This window comes from Bufo bufo, chromosome 8 (assembly GCF_905171765.1).
Source record: "Bufo bufo chromosome 8, aBufBuf1.1, whole genome shotgun sequence".
Classification (NCBI taxonomy): domain Eukaryota; kingdom Metazoa; phylum Chordata; class Amphibia; order Anura; family Bufonidae; genus Bufo; species Bufo bufo.
Window position 1 is genome coordinate 10007572 of NC_053396.1, and position 16185 is coordinate 10023756.

Sequence of the window (16185 nt, forward strand, 5' to 3'; positions counted from 1 at the left end):
GGTCGGCAATGACAAACTTCTTATCAAACAGGGGGTTTTCAAGCTTTATTAGTCACACACAGCTCATCACATTTCCAAGTTTGGCATCACTCGGCACCATGAAGTCGTGGCTTCACCTCACAATGTGCTACATTAACACCAAAACAACAAATGCTTGCCCGGCTAGGCGCTCACTATACAGAGGTCTCCCTTACTCACCTCTAAGACGCAGTTCACACCATGGAATTCAGCCTCCCAGCTGTCGACCAGTGCAACCCACCAGTCCTTGTGGTGGAAGCAGCGAAATACCTTGGGGGGGGGGGGGGGGTAAGGGGCCAGCAGTCCTCCTGAATCTGACCATGCGACACCCCTCTTCTCCAGGCGTCGCTGGGTCCCCCCCAATTCAGGCTTCCTCAGCCTTGTGGCCCCTAGCACTCCTGGCTGGAGCCACCCAGACCCTCTCCAGGTCTGTTTCCTGGGGCCTAACTTCTCCTCTCACACACTGAGGATTGCTTTATACCCAAGTGATTATCGCACTGGGCCTCACCTAAAGCAAGGTGGTCGTGGGGAAAACACAGCAAATCCTATGTACCTCCTCTGCATGTATGAGGCCTGTCACTGCCTCACAAAACTTAGGGTAATTCCATACATTTGGTGCAACATCCCATAAAGAGAACTTATGTAACAGGTGCAATGATCTGCAAGCAACGGAAGTGTAACTCCTGTGTCCTAATGCAACATCTTTAGCCGGGCACCCACCTCCTATGTGCCATTAGTAGCTGTGGTGTCTTGTCTATGAGGCAAAAGAGCCTTTGGGAGCGGTCAGGCTCTAGGGAATGGGTGTAATGCTACCTCTGCACCCTCTATGGCGATGCCCGTGGTAGGCATAGTGTCTTCTTGCAGACCAGTGTTAGATTCCAGCTACTCACACGTGCTGCATTGTATCTCTCTAGAAACATTTCATACTATTGACCAATTTCCTGAATTGTCCTTTGAAGTTGTGATAAGCTAATGATCGTGAATACAATGAATTATAGGACTTTGCTCTGACATTAATGCTAGAGGGTTCATACAAGAGAGGGCCTCTAAATATGAGTAATCTCTGAGAGTGACGGTGAGAACAGGAGAAAGCTTCTCTGAGTGTATTCTGAAAAAATAATGTCACTCTTAAAGTTCACACTTCATCACTATTCTTCTGTTATATACAGATATAGACTCTGGAGCTGCACTCACTATTCTGCTGGTGCAGTCACTGTGTACATACATTACTTATCCTGTACTGATCCTTAGTTACATCCTGTATTATACTCCAGAGCTGCACTCACTATTCTGCTGGTGCAGTCACTGTGTACATACATTACTTATCCTGTACTGATCCTTAGTTACATCCTGTATTATACTCCAGAGCTGCACTCACTATTCTGCTGGTGCAGTCACTGTGTACATACATTACTTATCCTGTACTGATCCTTAGTTACATCCTGTATTATACACAAGAGCTGCACTCACTATTCTGCTGGTGCAGTCACTGTGTACATACATTACTTATCCTGTACTGATCCTTAGTTACATCCTGTATTATACTCCAGAGCTGCACTCACTATTCTGCTGGTGCAGTCACTGTGTACATACATTACTTATCCTGTACTGATCCTGAGTTACATCCTGTATTATACACAAGAGCTGCACTCACTATTCTGCTGGTGCAGTCACTGTGTACATACATTACTTATCCTGTACTGACCCTGAGTTACATCCTGTATTATACTCCAGAGCTGCACTCACTATTCTGCTGGTGCAGTCACTGTGTACATACATTACTTATCCTGTACTGATCCTGAGTTACATCCTCTATTATACTCCAGAGCTGCACTCACTATTCTGCTGGTGCAGTCACTGTGTACATACATTACTTATCCTGTACTGATCTTGAGTTACATCTTACTTTATACTCCAGAGCTGCACTCACTATTCTGCTGGTGCAGTCACTGTGTACATACATTACTTATCCTGTACTGATCCTGAGTTACATCCTCTATTATACTCCAGAGCTGCACTCACTATTCTGCTGGTGCAGTCACTGTGTACATACATTACTTATCCTGTACTGATCTTGAGTTACATCTTACTTTATACTCCAGAGCTGCACTCACTATTCTGCTGGTGCAGTCACTGTGTACATACATTACTTATCCTGTACTGATCCTGAGTTACATCCTGTATTATACTCTAGAGCTGCACTCACTATTCTGCTGGTGGCGTCGATGTATACATTACATTACTTATCCTGTATTATACTCCAGAGCAGCACTCACTATTCTTCTATAAAGACAAATGCAAATCTCCAGAACAAACTCTCTGCAGACACTGAACAAGCAGAAGGGGATTTCAGAAGGCTGTGAGATTTCAGCTCTGAAGTGTGCAGAATGGTGACTACTGCTCTGGAGTATAATACTGATCCTACATAGACTGTAAGGAAGAGATGGTTATACTTGGGGCTAGAGCATGAACCTTTCTGAGGTCTTGATGAACCTTCTGTTGATGATGAAGTAGTTCAACTTCCTATGTTCTCCTTTCCAGGTCATTTTACGCAGGTGGTTTGGAAGGACTCTAGAGAAGTTGGCATTGCCAAGGCTGTGGATGGCAAAGGGATGGTGATAGCAGTGGCGCAGTACAGTCCAGCTGGGAATATCACCAACCCTGGGTACTTTCAGAAGAACGTGCTGCCCAAGGGAACCCCAGTGACGGAGTTGACCACAAGCCCCACTGACCGAGGGACATCGTCCTCCACCACCTATTATCCGTCCACACGCGGGGAAGATTCTTCATCTTCTACTGGTAATGTCTTCAGACTGTCTTGGGGCACCAGTTTGTCAAACATTGTGGATTATCGTAATTAGAGAAGTAGAGATCTGCAGGTCTAGATGGCATCAGTGAGCAGTTCTCCAGTCCAGAGGACCTCCTTAACCCTGGCTCTTGCTTCTATAGGGGGGGGTTTCTGAATGGGGGAGATTGTCCAATAGTTCCTTATGTATTAACGTACCCTGTCTTTCATGATCCAGTGGATCCGAGGGCATTTGCAAAGGAATTTCTGAAGGCAAACAACGCTTACCGATCGCAACACGGAGCCAAACCCCTGCAGCTGAGCACCCGGATTAGTCAAGATGCCCAGAAGTGGGCGGAGCATCTCTTGACCTTAAAGACACTAAAGCACAGTGACACATCCTGTGGAGAGAATATCTGGGCTAAAACGGGAAGTCCGTCCATCACTGTGACAGGTCAGTTGTAGGACTTCCTTGAAGGGGAAGTCCACCAATGACAACCAGGGCCAATTCAAGATGTCTCAATGTCTCAAGTTGGATACGTTGTTTAGCTTGATGTGTGGTCCAAGATATAGGCTTTCAGGGTCAGGGAAAGTTTTAACACTTCAGAAGAAGTCTGTAACTGACATAATGAGTCTTGTAATGCATGGTACTCTTTTTGGGACTGCCATCTGGTGTTCATCAGTGGAACTTTTTTTTTTTATTAATTTTTTTATAGTTATGGTTTTTTACCTTTTCATGTTTTAAAGGCTACATTACATACATTTATATACAAACCACAAGGGCATCGACACCAGTGCTGGTCTGCCATCTGGTGTTTATTAGTGGAATTGCAATTTTTGACTTCATAGCAATAATTGAAATATTTTTTTTTTAAGGTCAGGAAGTTGCGGACAGCTGGTACAAAGAAGAGAAGAACTACAATTTCTTCAAACCAGGCCACCAGCCGGACACAGGTATTTAACCAGCAGAATGTCTAATTCATATGTATTAATATTTGCTAATGTCTGTAAAGCACTGAAGAGCATAGCAGCGCTATTTAGATTGTGAGCCCCATTGGGAACATATGTAAAGCGCTTCGGAATATGTAAGCGTTATATAAATGCGTTAAATTAAAAAAAAGAAAAATAAGTGTGTAATTTTTTTTTTAAATATTGGTTCATACTGCCATCTGCTGGTCAAGATTGGTAGTGTCGCTGTGCTGTAGAACTCCAGTTTTTAAAGGAACGCTCCGTAAAAAGCTGATGCAAAGTTGGCCTGATGGGGTGGAGCGTGACATGGGTTTTTGTGTTGCTGCTGCCTTGTACACATCTTTTGATCTTTTTTTTCTTCACTCGTTCCACAGGACATTTCACCCAGATGGTATGGAAGGCTTCTAAGGAGGTTGGAGTTGGCATCGCATCGAGCGGAAAGGGCATGTTCATTGTTGTAGCCCAGTACCACCCATGTGGGAACATCACCAACCCTGGGTTCTACGGCCGTAACGTCCTTCCCCGGGGCTCCAAAATCACAGACGATGATGATGATGAAGATGGTTTTGTGAAGGATTCGGCTCCCAATGACGTCGTTGCTATTCCAGGTATGACTTACAGGCTCTCGGACTAATATGACACCTACTAGAGCACTTATAATAATAATTCCTTATATTCTGGCATCAGCCGGTCATCATATCTGCTGGATTATCAGCTATCAGGAGGGGGCGGGGCTGTGACAACCTCATATCAGTAGAGTGGTATAGTCACATATCTTGTTACCTCCATTGTTATTCTCTCCTTATTTTCAGATAAAGACCTGAAAACATTCCGGAAAGATCTACTGAATGAGCACAACAAGTACAGGCGCATGCACGGATCGGGAGCCTTGCAGATCAGCACCTCACTGACCCAGGAGGCCCAGAAATGGGCGGATCACTTAGTGGGGGTCCGCGCTCTACAAAACAGTGCTACCGAACATGGGGAGAACCTCTGGTACCGCTGGGGTACAGACACCAGCCTGCCTACCGGTATGCGGTCAAATCAGATTTATATTGAAAGCGTTTATTGGATTTTATACAATTTTCAGAAATACAAATTGTACAGAGAATAAAGATAGCATTGCAATACAAAGCAATAATCAAACAAAGCTAAGGTCGGAGAAAAACATCACAACGCGATCTTATAACTTGTGCAAAACGAGCACTGCAATAAGAGACAAGACTCTGCATTACAAGCATGGGGGGTAGGGAACAGCAGGGGACGGGTGGAGAAATATAAGAGGGAGAGAATTCAAAGATGTGTAGAAAAAGAAAAGAGGTTCAAGTCACACAGTCAGTTTAGAGTGTCCTATATGTCCCAGAGGCACGGAAGTCATCCCAGGGGCCCCATATCTTCAGAAATCGTGTGTAAACCTGGGGGGGTGCAGGGCCGTCTTTAATATTGATTGGACCCTGGGCAAGAAGGAGAACACAAGTGTTGCTGCCGCATTTATGGGTCCATACTTTATTAACTAAGTAGCAGGACATGTTGGACATACATGGGGGTTGTCCCTGCACTTACTAATATTTCTGGGCGCCGCTCCGTTGCACTGCTGTGGCCCCCGTTACATTCTCCCGCGCTGTATGCTAAGTAACAGCATCGGAACACCAGGGAGGAGACATCAGCTTTTCTCCCTGGGCGTTCCTTCTCCCTGGCTGTAGCGCTGTCCAATCGCAGCGCAGAACGTCACAGCCAGGGAGAAGGTGAGTTATTTTTTTCCTTCCTGGCTGTGACGTTCTGCGCTGCGATTGGACAGGGAGAAGGAACGCCCACAGAGAAAAGCTTATGTGTCTCCTCCCTGGTGTTCCGATGCTGTTACTTAGCATACAGCGCTGGAGAATGTAACGGGGGCCACAGCAGTGCAACGGAGCGGCGCCCAGAAATAATAGTAAGTGCAGGGACATCCCCCATGTATGTCCTACATGTCCTGCTACTTAGTTAATAAAGTATGGACCCATAAAAGGTCCTCCAGTGGCCAGAGGGGCTCAAGAGGCAGTTGCCTTGGGCCCCGCAGGAGCAACTGGGCCCAGGCAGCTGCCCGTTAAAGACGGCCCTGGGGGTGTGGGCTATTAGTTCCTCCATTCTCTGATATAACATTACTTCCTCAAACCATTCCTCGAGGGTCGGAGGGACCGTCGATTTCCAGTGTCGAGGAATCACTTGCCTTCGGCTCTTGAATGAGATATTTGAGAAGTGAGTTTTTATATGCAGGGACGGTGAGCTCGAATACATATAGGAGAAAGGCTGCTGGCATGTTTGGCATCGGGGTCAAATCAGATTTAAAGGGTGACTCCACCAAAAGTGAAATTTCCGTTTTGGGTGTAGTGAACCTTGTTGGTCACTATCCCTAAGTTTTAGGAGATCCGTGGAGGGAAACTTTGCTGCTTCTCTTCTGAGAAGAATGTAGGTTTAGTCAATCAGTGACCACTCTTGGACAAGGCCATGTAAACCCTGCCCACTATTTCCACCCTAGTTCAGTTTAGGGGCCAACATAATTACATTATGGGATGTCAGGGGAGGACATATCGCATGTTCAGCCTATACAGTTACAGGAAAGGGAACCTAACGGCAAATACCAATTCTGGCTACTAAATTGCATGACCGCTAATGGTAATTGAGAAGGTTACAATATGATGTGTTACTGGTCCCCATGGGGCCACACGTACTGTTCTTACACAGGGGCCCTCTGGTATCTACCGTTGCATGAGGTCCTCACATCTTATGTAATTGATTGTTCTCCTTTCACAGGAAAGGAAGTGGCAGAATCATGGTACAATGAGATCTCAAAGTACAACTTCAGCACCCCTGGGTTCCAGAGCGGATCAGGTGAGTGGATCCTACATTCCCCAAAACCTATGTCATGATAGGACACTCTAGTCACACCTAAATCAAGCAGCAGGTTGTCATGGCCACTCCCCCTGAGCTTCGTTATCAATAATTAGATATTTAGAGGGGAGGAACATGAGTCTGACAACTCCCCCTGAGCTTCATTATCAATTATTGGATATCCAAAGGGGAGGAGCATGACAACGCCCCCAAAGCTTCCTTATTATAAATTGGGTATTCAGAGGGGAGGAGCATGACAACTCCCCTGAAATTTCTTAGCAATAATTGGATATTAAGAGGGGAGGAGCATGACAACTTCCCCCTAAGTTTCCTTTGCAATAACTGGATATTCAAAGGGGAGGAGCATGACAACTCCCCTGAGCTTTCTTAGTAATAATTGGATATTCAGAGGGGAGGAGCATGACAACTCCCCTGAGCTTTCTTAGTAATAATTGGATATTCAGAGGGGAGGAGCATGACAACTCCCTTGAGCTTCCTTAGTAATAATTGGATATTCAGAGCGGAGGAGCATGGCAACTCCCTTGAGCTTCCTTAGTAATAATTGGATATTCAGAGGGGAGGAGCATGGCAACTCCCTTGAGCTTCCTTAGTAATAATTGGATATTCAGAGCGGAGGAGCATGACAACTCCCCTGAGCTTTCTTAGTAATAATTGGATATTCAGAGGGGAGGAGCATGACAACTCCCCTGAGCTTTCTTAGTAATAATTGGATATTCAGAGCGGAGGAGCATGACAACTCCCTTGAGCTTCCTTAGTAATAATTGGATATTCAGAGGGGAGGAGCATGACAACTCCCTTGAGCTTCCTTAGTAATAATTGGATATTCAGAGGGGAGGAGCATGACAACTCCCTTGAGCTTCCTTAGTAATAATTGGATATTCAGAGCGGAGGAGCATGGCAACCAGTTTTCAAAGGTAGGGCTGATTTTAGGTGGTGGCAATCAGAGCAATTTTTCAGGGCCCCGTTTCCTAAGGGCTACCGCAGCTTCGGAGCAGCATTGGTGGGGTATATTCTAGAACTATTTGGACATTTGGAGCTTATCTGTAATACCAGGTACAACCTGTGGATCAAGGTGGCGCTGTTTCTGGAAGAAAACAGGCATGTTTTTCTAACTTATGGCCCGCTACAACTTCTGTGCTCCCATCATTCCCTTCACCCGCTTCTTTTCCATTCTCCAGGGAACTTCACCCAGATGATCTGGAAAGGGTCTAGCCAGGCCGGGTTTGGACTGAGCACAGACAATAAAGGAATGTACATCTCTGTTGGCTTCTACGACCCTGCCGGTAACATCGCCAACAAAGGATACTTCGAGGACAATGTCCTGCCAAAAAAGAAGTGACCTAGAACTACTACCCCTAATATCAAGCACTCACCAACACTCGATTTATTGAATGGTTCAGAGCTCCCTCTAGTGGTAGGTCCCTCTTACTACAGCTGTCAGGGATTCCATCATTGGACTGTACAATTCTACGCAAAATTGAAAGAAATTTCACATTTAGAGTTAAATGAAGGATGTGTTTAGTAAGCGGAAGAATTTGATTTAAAAATTCTACACATTGACCATCGAATACATGTCAAGGTTCCTCCATTATGGCGGCTGTTCCCCAGTGGGTTTTCCTTTTGGTGATGCATGATCTGTATATAGTTTTCATTATGAAGGAAATTGAGGTGACCTAGTGAGGGCACCACTATACGGCTCGATCTGTTTTGAAGCTGTCATGGCTGCCATTTTTATGGACAACGATGGACCATGATGGAGGGTTTTGAATTACGTTTATTACCACTTTATTTGGGAGGAAATGTCTTAAAGAAATTTTCCACTTTCCGTTTATAGCCAAAATTCCATAGCTGAAAATTCTGTTGGTTGCCCCTTGGAATCGGACAGCATTGTGTTGTCAGACACACTCCGATTAAGGTATTTGAGACTCTTTAGAACAAAGTACTTTGAAGGGTCACAATACTGGTGGGGTTCACATATCTTAAATAGAAGAAGCAGGATTCCTTTTTCCGTTCTTTTGGATAGAGGGGCCATCTAAAGTAGTGACATACAAAGAAGGGAAGGGGCGCCATTATTTACTGTCTCCGACCTATCTTGGAACATTTTGCCACCCACTGCCGTTCCTCTAGGGAGTGGCATCCTGCACAGTCCCGCCATCCAATAGAAAAGTCTATAGGACCAACCAAAGCTGGGGCCATGGACCTCATGGTCTGCCTCTATAGCATCTACACCCTCAATCCAAAGTTCTCCTGGGGTTTAACCACTGCTATTGAAGGATGGAGACTGTATGGCATCTATTTATTCCTGAGCTTTTATTTTTCAACATTTTGTGTTTATACCACTATTCAGACAAGGTACGGAGATTGTTCGTGTCTAGGGATAAGCGAACCCGTGGAAGTTCGGGTTCGGCCAAACTTCAGGTCAAACCTGACCCCGAACCCGGACCCCATTAAAGTCAACAGGAACCCGAACTTCACTTTATTATTTTCGGTTATAACATTGTTATAACGGAAAATAGTAGCATTCTTAAGACAGAATGCTAAATAAAATGGCCATTGAGGGGTTAAAAAAAAACAAAAAAAACCTCACCTCATCCACTTGATCGCACAGCCGGTTCCTCTTCTATCTTCATTCAGCAGGACCTGCGATGACGTCACCACAGGTCCTTTTGCAGGTCCTGCAGAAAGAAGAGGATACCGGCTGCGCGATCAAGTAGATGAGGTGAGTTTTTTTGTTTTTTTTTAACCCATCAATGGCCATTTTATTTTGCATTCTGTCTTAAGAATGCTATTATTTTTCGTTATAACCATGTTATAACCGAAAATAATAAAATCACCCGAACACCGAACCCGAACTTCAGTGAAAAAGTCCGGGTTCGGGTTCGCTCAACCCTATTCGTGTCATACCAATAATACTCAAGTCTTAATTTGTTACGATTGTTACAACTGTTTGTACGTCCTTGTTTTTCTATTAAAACTTTTGAGTTCTACCGGTTTTATGTTTTCTTTTTGGCGGTTACTGGTTCTCATTGAGGAGATTCAGCTACAGGCAATGCTTCATGGGAAAGGTATGCAAATGAGCTCTTCTCAAGAAGGAAGAAAACTGTCTCTCTGGCGCAATCTATAGGTAAAAACTTGTAAGTCAACCTCCAATCCATTAAAAGCCTTGAAACAAGACTAGGTGTGTTGCCGATCAGTATCTGGTTGGCATGTGCATGGATGGGTGAGGAGAGATGGCTAAAGTAAGTTCTGGACACTGGGAATGTGTGGACTGCTTCCCTCTAGAGGCCAACACCAGAAAAACATGAGCAATTTGTCTATATTTTCTTAAGGGATTATCCAAATTCAGATTTGAAATAGCTGTCGGTCTTAGGAGACAGCTATCTAAAATCTGAATATGGATAATCCCTTTAAAAAAGAATTGCTCATGTTTTTCTGGTGTTGGCCTCCAGAGGGTAGTATTTCCACACCTTCCCAGTATCCAGCTCCCGTTCCCTACATGACAGGCGAGGCTTCTCACTGTCGGTAGCTGCTTTGTGAGTAAATGCCGCTTTATAGGATGGATTAATGGTATTGACAAGAGGCATTAGTCTCCATTACTGAGCTCTTCATAAATAGCAAGTGAAGCCAAGGAAGTCATCGTACATCAGTGCTGACTCGTGACCCGCCACCTACTTCCCATCCTCATCATGTCAGCATCTGTCACCAGGAACGAGTCAATAAGGAGAAGAAGCCTGGCATGTCTGTGCTTGGTGCCACTTAAAGATGCCTTCAAGGGATTGTCCACCTTGGTTAGAAGTTGGTTGTTAGAAGAGTCCTCCAGAGATACTCCACTGGAGTGATCTCCAGCAATCAGCTGTGATCTGTCGGTGATCCTGGCAGCAAGTGTTTAGCGACCCTGCAGCGCCACCACAGGGGAGATAAAGCATTACTTGATGCCCGTTGAAATCCATGACTAGGTCCTCCAAAGCGCTAGACATACTCTGTAGTTCAATCTTGCAAAATTTTAAGAAAGGGCATCAGGGAGATTCTGAAAATCGGAACATTTTTTGTCTTTTACTATCCCCATTTATATATGACAGCCCCCAACATATGGCATTTGAATGACAAAAAGGTCTCCCTTCAGCACACCCCAAAATTAATACAGACCACACACCATACTTCTATATATACAGACCCCCATCAATACTTACTCCAGACCCCCATCTATACAAACCCCTGACCAGACCCCCATCAGTACCTACCCTAGACCAGGCCCCCATCTATACAGGCCCCAGACTTTTCCATAAATGCAGAATGTAGATCAGATCCTCCATATATACAGACCCCAGGCTACCCATCAACTGACCCTAGACCATCCATCAATACAGACCAGACCAGACTCCATGTATACAAACACCAGACCAGACCACCTATCAATACAGACCCCAGACCAGACCCGCATCAGTACAGATCCCCGACCAGACCACCCATCATTAGAGACTCCAGACTCCTTTATATATACAGATCCTAAACGAGACGCCCATCAATATAGACGCCAGACCAGACCACAATCTATACAGAGCCCAGTTCCCCTCATCTATACACCCTCCCATCAATACAGAGCCCAGACTTCTCCATACATGCAGACTCTATACCAGACCCCCATTAATCCAGAGACTGGACCTTATATATATATATATAAATCCTAGACCAAACTATTCATCAATACAGACTCCAGACCAGACCTCCCATCAATACAGAGCCCAGACTTCTCCATACATGCAGACTCTATACCAGACCCCCATTAATCCAGAGACTGGACCTTATATATATATATAAATCCTAGACCAAACTATTCATCAATACAGACTCCAGACCAGACCTCCCATCAATACAGAGCCCAGACTTCTCCATACATGCAGACTCTATACCAGACCCCCATTAATCCAGAGACTGGACCTTATATATATATATAAATCCTAGACCAAACTATTCATCAATACAGACTCCAGACCAGACCACCCATCAATACAGATCCCAGAGTCCACCATATACACAGAACCTAGACTAGACCCCCCCCCCCCCCATGTATACAGAGCCCAGACCAGACCACTCATCAATACAGAGTCCAGACCACAATCTATACAGACTATAGACAACATCATCCCATCAATGAAGACCCCAGACTTCTCCATATATGCAGGCCCCAGACCAGACTACCATCTATACAGACCCCAGACCCTGCATTTATACAGAGCCCAGACCAGACCATCTATCTGTACAGACCACAGGCCAAACCTCACCCTTCTGCAGACCCAGACCCACCCACAAATCCTGTTCAGCATACAAACCACAAACACAGAAAAGTTCCCCACAAAAGTTTTTTTCAGGCCCTAGACCCCACAATAATTCAGCTTCACTACCTCAAACTAGACCCACTGGGAAAATAGCATGTTCCCTGCCACTGGAGCTAGGATCTATGTCCTCGCGGGATGCCACCTGCAGTATGTCCTCCATGGTGCATAGACCAAGCCTGATGATGCAGCGTCCAGCGCTAGGTCTTCTGCAGCGCACCATTCCAGGACATTTCAACAGCTCATAAGAGACTTGCTAACTCTTCCGTAAGGCCAGCTTTTTTTCAAGGGCCTCCTCATCATTCTTGAACCTCGGACTGTGAATGTAATGGAGAGGAGGAGCCATGAGACACCACCCATGAGGATCACGACCTGCGGCCTCCACTCTATATAGGCCCTATAGGAGTAGCAGCAGGGATGCATTTGCCCATGATTTTAGGGTGTAGGACCCCCTATAATAATATAGCAAATCTGCTTGCTTTGCACTAGCTCTGACTCACATTCTCCGTTATGATGAGCCGACTGCAAAATCTAAATCCACAAATAACATTGTTCCCCTGTCCCCTGCGTCTAAAGCGGTCAGGGGGCGATAAGGTAAATAAACAAGTGTCCTCCCCTCTCACCCGTGAGTCACATGGGGGGATTTTCCACTGCACCCACCACCACCTCTGAATAAATCTCTTGCCGGGTGGTCAGGATCTCCCCTCATGGACAATGTTTGTTATGGAAAACTCCAAGGCAGAACGAAATCTAAAATAATCTCCGAATTCCTGACGGGTGTTAACTTACTAAAAGAAATAAATGTTAGAGCGGCAGAAATAGATCTTCTAAACACAGCTTTTAATAGTCGTGTTATTGTCACCCAGAACTAGATTCTATCTATCTATCTATCTATCTATCTATCTATCTATCTATCTATCTATCTATCTATCTATCTATCTATCTATTATCTCCTATCTATCTATCTATCTATCTATCTATCTATCTATCTATCTATCTATCTATCTATCATTTATCTGTCTATCATTTATCTAATATCTATTTATCTATCTATTTATCTATCTAATATCTATTTATCTAATTATCTATCTATCTATCCATGTATCTGCCTAATAATAAGAAACAAGATCAGCTCACCTCTATTATAGCTGAGGCGCACGAACGCAGGGCTGGTTCACGGAAATCATAGAAAATTTGTGTAGAATGTTCATCACTCGTCATAAATACAAAGAGTCTTTATTTCAACTCAGGACATACAAAAAAGCTATTACTGAGAGTGTCCTCACCTGTAGTGATGGACGAACATCGGCCGGGACGTTTCGCGGACGCGCGTTCACGATCAAATGTTTGCGAGCTGCGCGTTCGCTGCGGGCCCCATTGACTTTAATGGCTGGCGAACCTGACAGAAAAGAACTTGTGATGATGTGGCTGGAGGTACATTAGGCCTCAATCAATATTTTGTAGGAGCAGGTATATCAAACCCCTTAATCAGTATTTTGTAGAAGCAGGTATATCGCAGGCCTCAATGAATATTTGGTGGAAACAGGTGTATAAATCCCCATAATCACTATTTTGTGGAAGCAGGTATCTCGCAGGCCTCAATCAATATTTGGTGGAAGCAGGTATATCAATCCCCTTAATCAGTATTTTGTGGAAGCAGGTATATCGCAGCCTTCAATCAGCATTTTGTGGAAGCAGGTATATCAATCCCCTTAATCAGTATTTGGTGGAAACAGGTATATTGAACCCCTTAGGGTCCATTCACACGTCCGTATGTGTTTTGCGGATCCGCGGATGCGCAAAACACGGACACCGGCATTGTGTGTTCGGCATTTTGCGGACCGCACATCGCTGTCACTTAATAGAAAATGCCTATTCTTGTCCGCAAGTGCAGACAAGAATAGGACATGTTCTGTTTTTTTCGGGAACGGAAATGCGGACCCGGAAGTGCGGGTACGCATTTTCAGATCCGAGCGGCACATCGTGCGGCCCCATAGAAATGAATGGGTCCGCAAAATGCGGAACAGAATTGCGGACGTGTGAATGGGGCCTTAATCAGTATTTTGTGGAAGCAGGTATATCGCAGCCTTCAATCAATATTGAATGAAAACAGGTATATAAATCCCCTTAATCAGTTTTTTTCGGAAGCAGGTATATCGCAGGCCTAAATCAATATTTGGTGGAAGCAGGTATATAAATCCCCATAATCAGTATTTTGTGGAAACAGGTATATCGCAGCCCTCAATCAGTATTTTGTGGAAGCAGGTATCTCGCAGGCCTCAATCAATATTTGGGGGAAACAGGTATATTGAACCCCTTAGGGTCCATTCACCCGTCCGTGTATGTTTTGCGGATACACGGATCCGCGGATCCCCAAAACATGGACATTTCATAGAAAATGCCTATTCTTGTCCGCAAGTGCGATATTCTTGCTTCCACAAAATACTCATTCACCAACTATTCATTGAGGCCTGTGAGATAGCTGCTTCCACAAAATACTGATTGAGGGCTGTGATATACCTGCTTACACAAAATAGGACATGTAATGTTCTATTTTTTTCGGGAACGGAAATGTGGACCCGGAAGTGCGGGTCCACATTTCTGGATCCGGGCCGCACATCGGTATCTCGCAGGCTTCAATCAATATTTGGTGGAAGCAGGTATATCAATCCCCTTAATCAGAATTTTGTGGAAGCAGTTATATCGCAGGCCTCAATCAATATTTGGTGAAAACAGGTATATAAATTCCCTTAATCACTATTTTGTGGAAGCAGGTATATCGCAGGCCTCAATAAATATTTGGTGGAAACAGGTATATCGAACTCCTTAATCAGTATTTTGTGTAAGCAGGTATATCACAGCCCTCAATCAGTATTTTGTGGAAGCAGCTATCTCGCAGGCCTCAATGAATATTTGGTGAATGAGTATTTTGTGGAAGCAGGAATATCGCAGACCTCAATCATTATTTTGTTCAAGCATGTATATCAATCCCCTTAATCAGTATTTTGTGGAAGCAGGTATATTGCATGCCGCAATCAATATTTGGTGGAAGCAGGTATATCAAACCCCTTAATCAGTATTTTGTGGAAGCAGGTATATCGCACCCCTCAATTAATATTTGGTGAAAGCAGGTATATCGAACCCCTTAATCAGTATTTTGTGGAAGCAGGTATATCACACCCCTCAATAATTTTTTTTGCCACAATAGTTATATCACACCACCCTGTTTATTTGGGGCAACAGGTATATCGCAGTATGAATCAGTATTTTGTGGAAGAAAGTATATTACACCCCTCAATCAGTTTTTTGGGGGGCAACAGGTATATCACACCCATTGCAATTAGTTGTTCCAATAGCATTTGTCCCTCTGTATAGCTGTGATATCGCAGCAGAACCGCACACAACTGCTGCACAATACAAATGCAGTATATACTTTCTATGTTAGAAAGTATATTATAAGTATATCACACCCCTTAGTATATCACACCTATCGATAGCACACCTATATCAGTCCTTAAAAGGACTTTTGTGGCCCTATTAGCTAGCGTTTGGTGTCCCTAACAGTCTGTCCCTGCTCCACAAAGCAACCTCTCCCTACACTGGCAAAACACAGAATGTAAAATGGCGGCCAGATCGGGTTCTGTAATTAGGTGGGGGTCTGTCCATGTGCTGAAACGTCTTAATTGGCTGTCCTGTCCCACCTAAAGGATGTGTCATGGGTCAAAGTTCGGCTCACTGCAAAAGAATATGGCGGCGGCAAACATCGCCATATGTTTGCATGTTCGGCGAATCGTGAACGCGCAAAGTTCACCGCGAAACGACCGCCAGGCGAACTGCAAGCTCTTAGTGCATATTATTGATCAAAAATATGTCGGGCCCATCTACCAATCGACAAGGTGGCTTCTACTTTGTCTAAGGCCCCTTTCACACGAGCGTGACGGATTAGGTCTGGATGCGTTTAGGGTGCGTTCAGGAAAACTCGCACCATTTCACAAGCAATTGCAGTCAGTTTTGTCTGCGATTGCATTCAGTGGTTCAGTTTTTATCGCGCCGGTGAAATGCGCATTGATGCGTTTTTCACGCGCGTGATAAAAAACTGAATGTTTACAAACAACATCTCTTAGCAACCATCAGTGAAAAACGCATCCCCATTCACTTCTTTGGGGTCAGCAATGCGTGAAAAACGCAGAG

General features: G+C 44.5%; 1 protein-coding gene across 3 annotated transcripts in view; it reads left to right on the forward strand.

The window, feature by feature from the left end:
• LOC120977266 overlaps nt 1-9166 on the forward strand; it is a 52416-nt gene extending 43250 nt beyond the window's left edge. For 2 of the 3 annotated variants that reach the window (XM_040405118.1, XM_040405117.1), the window contains exons 11-17: nt 2560-2817; nt 3042-3257; nt 3680-3757; nt 4147-4380; nt 4585-4803; nt 6563-6640; nt 7840-9166. In XM_040405118.1, the coding sequence (XP_040261052.1) occupies nt 2560-2817; nt 3042-3257; nt 3680-3757; nt 4147-4380; nt 4585-4803; nt 6563-6640; nt 7840-8000 (1244 nt within the window). In that variant the 3' untranslated portion in view covers nt 8001-9166. The remainder of the gene's footprint in view (nt 1-2559; nt 2818-3041; nt 3258-3679; nt 3758-4146; nt 4381-4584; nt 4804-6562; nt 6641-7839) is intronic. The other variant, XM_040405116.1, reaches the window with a different exon arrangement.
• The last annotated feature ends 7019 nt before the right edge of the window (nt 9167-16185 follow it).